The sequence below is a fragment of the Dreissena polymorpha genome, chromosome 1 (genome assembly GCF_020536995.1).
Source record: "Dreissena polymorpha isolate Duluth1 chromosome 1, UMN_Dpol_1.0, whole genome shotgun sequence".
Classification (NCBI taxonomy): domain Eukaryota; kingdom Metazoa; phylum Mollusca; class Bivalvia; order Myida; family Dreissenidae; genus Dreissena; species Dreissena polymorpha.
Genome location: NC_068355.1, coordinates 24,671,916 through 24,675,118, shown reverse-complemented (window position 1 = coordinate 24,675,118; position 3,203 = coordinate 24,671,916). Strand labels below are relative to the sequence as shown.

General features: G+C 31.4%; 1 protein-coding gene across 1 annotated transcript; it reads left to right on the top strand.

The window, feature by feature from the left end:
• Positions 1 to 745: 745 nt before the first annotated feature.
• Positions 746 to 2,653, top strand: LOC127850564 (cardioacceleratory peptide receptor-like). The gene is made up of 3 exons (XM_052384087.1): positions 746 to 882; positions 1,328 to 1,423; positions 2,418 to 2,653. The coding sequence occupies exons 1-3, from the start codon at positions 864 to 866 to the stop codon at positions 2,651 to 2,653; spliced, it is 351 nt and encodes a 116-aa protein (XP_052240047.1). The 5' UTR covers positions 746 to 863.
• The last annotated feature ends 550 nt before the right edge of the window (positions 2,654 to 3,203 follow it).

Sequence of the window (3,203 nt, the reverse complement as noted above, 5' to 3'; positions counted from 1 at the left end):
ATTTGATGTCAGTGGAAGTTTTATCCTGTTATTTAAATGTAATATGGAACTATTTAATATCGTTCAAATGTAGTAGATGATAAAAGTTTATCAATTTGGAACACAGACTTTTAAATGTTCGATCCTTGCAGAGTACCGTCCATACAAAGCCATAATTATCGGCTCATGGGTAATAGCTTGTCTGATTCCTGTGTGGACGTTTTCGTTCACGGGAGCTGTCCTTTATAAAACTTCATACTACTGTGACATAACTATCACCACAGAACTTGGATGGAAGGTGTGTATGCATTCCGTTTAATGATAAATTAGTAGGAAACCATATCGTTTTATAGAAAACCATACGCACGCATCACAATGCACAAGACCCCTACTTAGTGATACGTCAAACTACTGTTAAATTTGTTCAAATACATATATTTGGTTTTCGGTGTGAATCTTTCTGTTCGCTTATTAGGCAATATCAGTTGCATTTATTGGAAAGAGAACACAATGAACACTGAGGAATTTAAAATAATCTAAAATATTCTTTGTATTTTATATTAATAAACGCATTTGTAAATACTGTATGCTTATTATAACACTATTGTTTAAAAGGACACAATGAAAGCAGTGGACATTTCTTTTCTTGAAACTTGCACTAATGCTATTTGATATTCGGATTTACAATATTTGTTGTGATACTTTACCTGGTATTCTTTCTTAAAATGTAACAGGTGCAATAGCCTTTATTGCAATTTCAGCTCTATGTCGGGTTCACACTTCTGCTCGTATTCTTCATTCCATTCCTCGCTGTCTCCGTCTGCTACACTGGAATCACGCTTGTTGTCTGGAAGCACTGGCGGGAAAGCAAAAATCTTACAGAAATGAACTCCATATTGGAAGGTAAACTTAAGATTGTTGCATCAAGTATAGGCAACCTATACTTTTCTTTGTAAAAATTGTGTTTTTTATTTATTTGCAGCACGTGGATTATTGTTTTTAAGCTCTCAATAGCACTTGTAAATTCGGATCCGAATACTGTGACATAAATGCTTTACATTTAATGTATCTATTAAACATTTAATATATAAACACAATTTAACGTAGGTTTGGTTAAGAATTAAGATAACGTTACGCTAATAAATAATGCAACATCACACTAATACATGTAGCTTCATTATGGTGATTGTTTTATTTGATTGCAAGCTTTATTGTAACTTGTATATGCTAAATTTAAATATAATATATAATTTATAAATAAGTATCACATTCGCATTGCATAAATTACGTATTTTTTACGAAAGAGAAATTTTAAGTCAGAATGTCCTACCTGTGTGAATTTTTTCAGATTCAACTTTTAAGCCATGTCATAAAACTAAAAACAGTGGTTTACTACCAAAAGCCAGAATCCAAACAATAAAGATGACTTTGATAATATGCTTTGGTAAGTAAGTTTGTTTGTCGTTGTTTTACATTTTTTGCAATATATTATTCACAGTATTTAAGAAGATACTACAATAATACAACTAGTTTCATGAAATTATTCAATTAAATCAAATATCATAATGCAATAATAATCGAAAAATTATTAATTGTCTAACAACATGTACAACAAATCTAACAAAATATATATAATACCAAATGTAACGTTGAAATGCTCATCGTTTGCATGACATCGACGTGAAAATATATATTAGTCTCCACATGTGCATGTAAAAAATGCTTTCTGCGACTATGCATGTATACGCGGTTTACACATTTTTTCATGGTGTTTCTAGTCCCGATACTAAAATACAATTATTCTTATTTTAGGCGGGCTCAAATATTTAATGGATCATTGAAAATATACCAAACATATCGTATGCCTCCGTCATACAATGATCAATTTTAAAGAATGGTTCATTCTTTTTTTAATGAATATTATAAAACGAAAGCATACCAACAATTTGTGCAACATCATGCATTTTAACAACATTATGAATCGTGTAAATAAAAATAATATATTAAATATCGTTACGTGATTAACAGAGATAGATTTATACTGTAAACGCACAATTATCTGTTAGTGAATTAATATCATAAATAGATTAAGGGGTATTTAGCAACAGCAGTGTGTAAACAAGTTTTCCAAGTTGTATTGATTTATAAAAAGAAATCATTTACGTAAAGTATTTAGAAGCTGTATGGCCACACACAAATTAAAGTGATAGACCTTTATAGTTTTCCGACAAAGCTTTATGATGCTGAACCTAACTTAAGTTGTCTCACGATCAAACTGCTGAACCTGCTGATACACAAATAGGTTCGCCATGCATGCTACATAATCATACGTACATATGTTTATGTGTTCAAAAAAAGAACTTGGTTAGACATAAAATATAATTATTGTCCCTATGCGCAACAAATCGATATGCAAATAATTTTTGAATCTTTTTCAGCGTTCTTTATTTCCTGGCTGCCGGCCACAGTGTTTCACATCTTGGACGTTTATCAAATCAACATGCTAGATTTTCGTTACTACATCGTGCTGCAGCGCTTATATCCCCTCAACAGCGCGTGCAATCCAGTCATATTCTTGTTCTTCAGCAGGAATATTTTACCGTGCGGGTCACTAAAGTCTTCGGAAACGACGAGAGGTTATGACAGTGTTGACACCACAAACACCACATCATGACTACTAGTGGTGTTGCAAAACTTGTTCGGCACGTTAAGTAAATGACAACAAATTGGTAGTTGCAAAAGGGCGATGTCGCTTTTAAAGCGAGCTCGTAACAGTAAAAAATTTTCGTTAGATTTTATTTATGACATATTTGTTCTTGCATACATGGGTAAAATTCATTATGGTACCTTATTTTGTTTCTTTTACATAAATATACGTATCAAAGATATGTTCAAATTTGAACAATTATCTACATTATTATGAAACCCATGCACGGTGCTTTTTCTTATTTTTCACAACTTACTACAGTTTCTTTTTCATAACACATGTTAATTAATGCAAATGACATTTCACTTTTTTAATCGCAATGGTTTGGGCGAGTTTATTTATTTTAATAGATTGTCAAGTAGATTTCCATGTAAAAATAGTACCAAGTAGAATTATATATTTTGTAAATTAAGTGTAAAAATTCATTGTCTAATTATCGACTACAGAAGTCAATCAAAAGCAGGAACGTTTTTTCCAGGAGAACATAAACAATTACTATTCTTCATCGATCATTTAT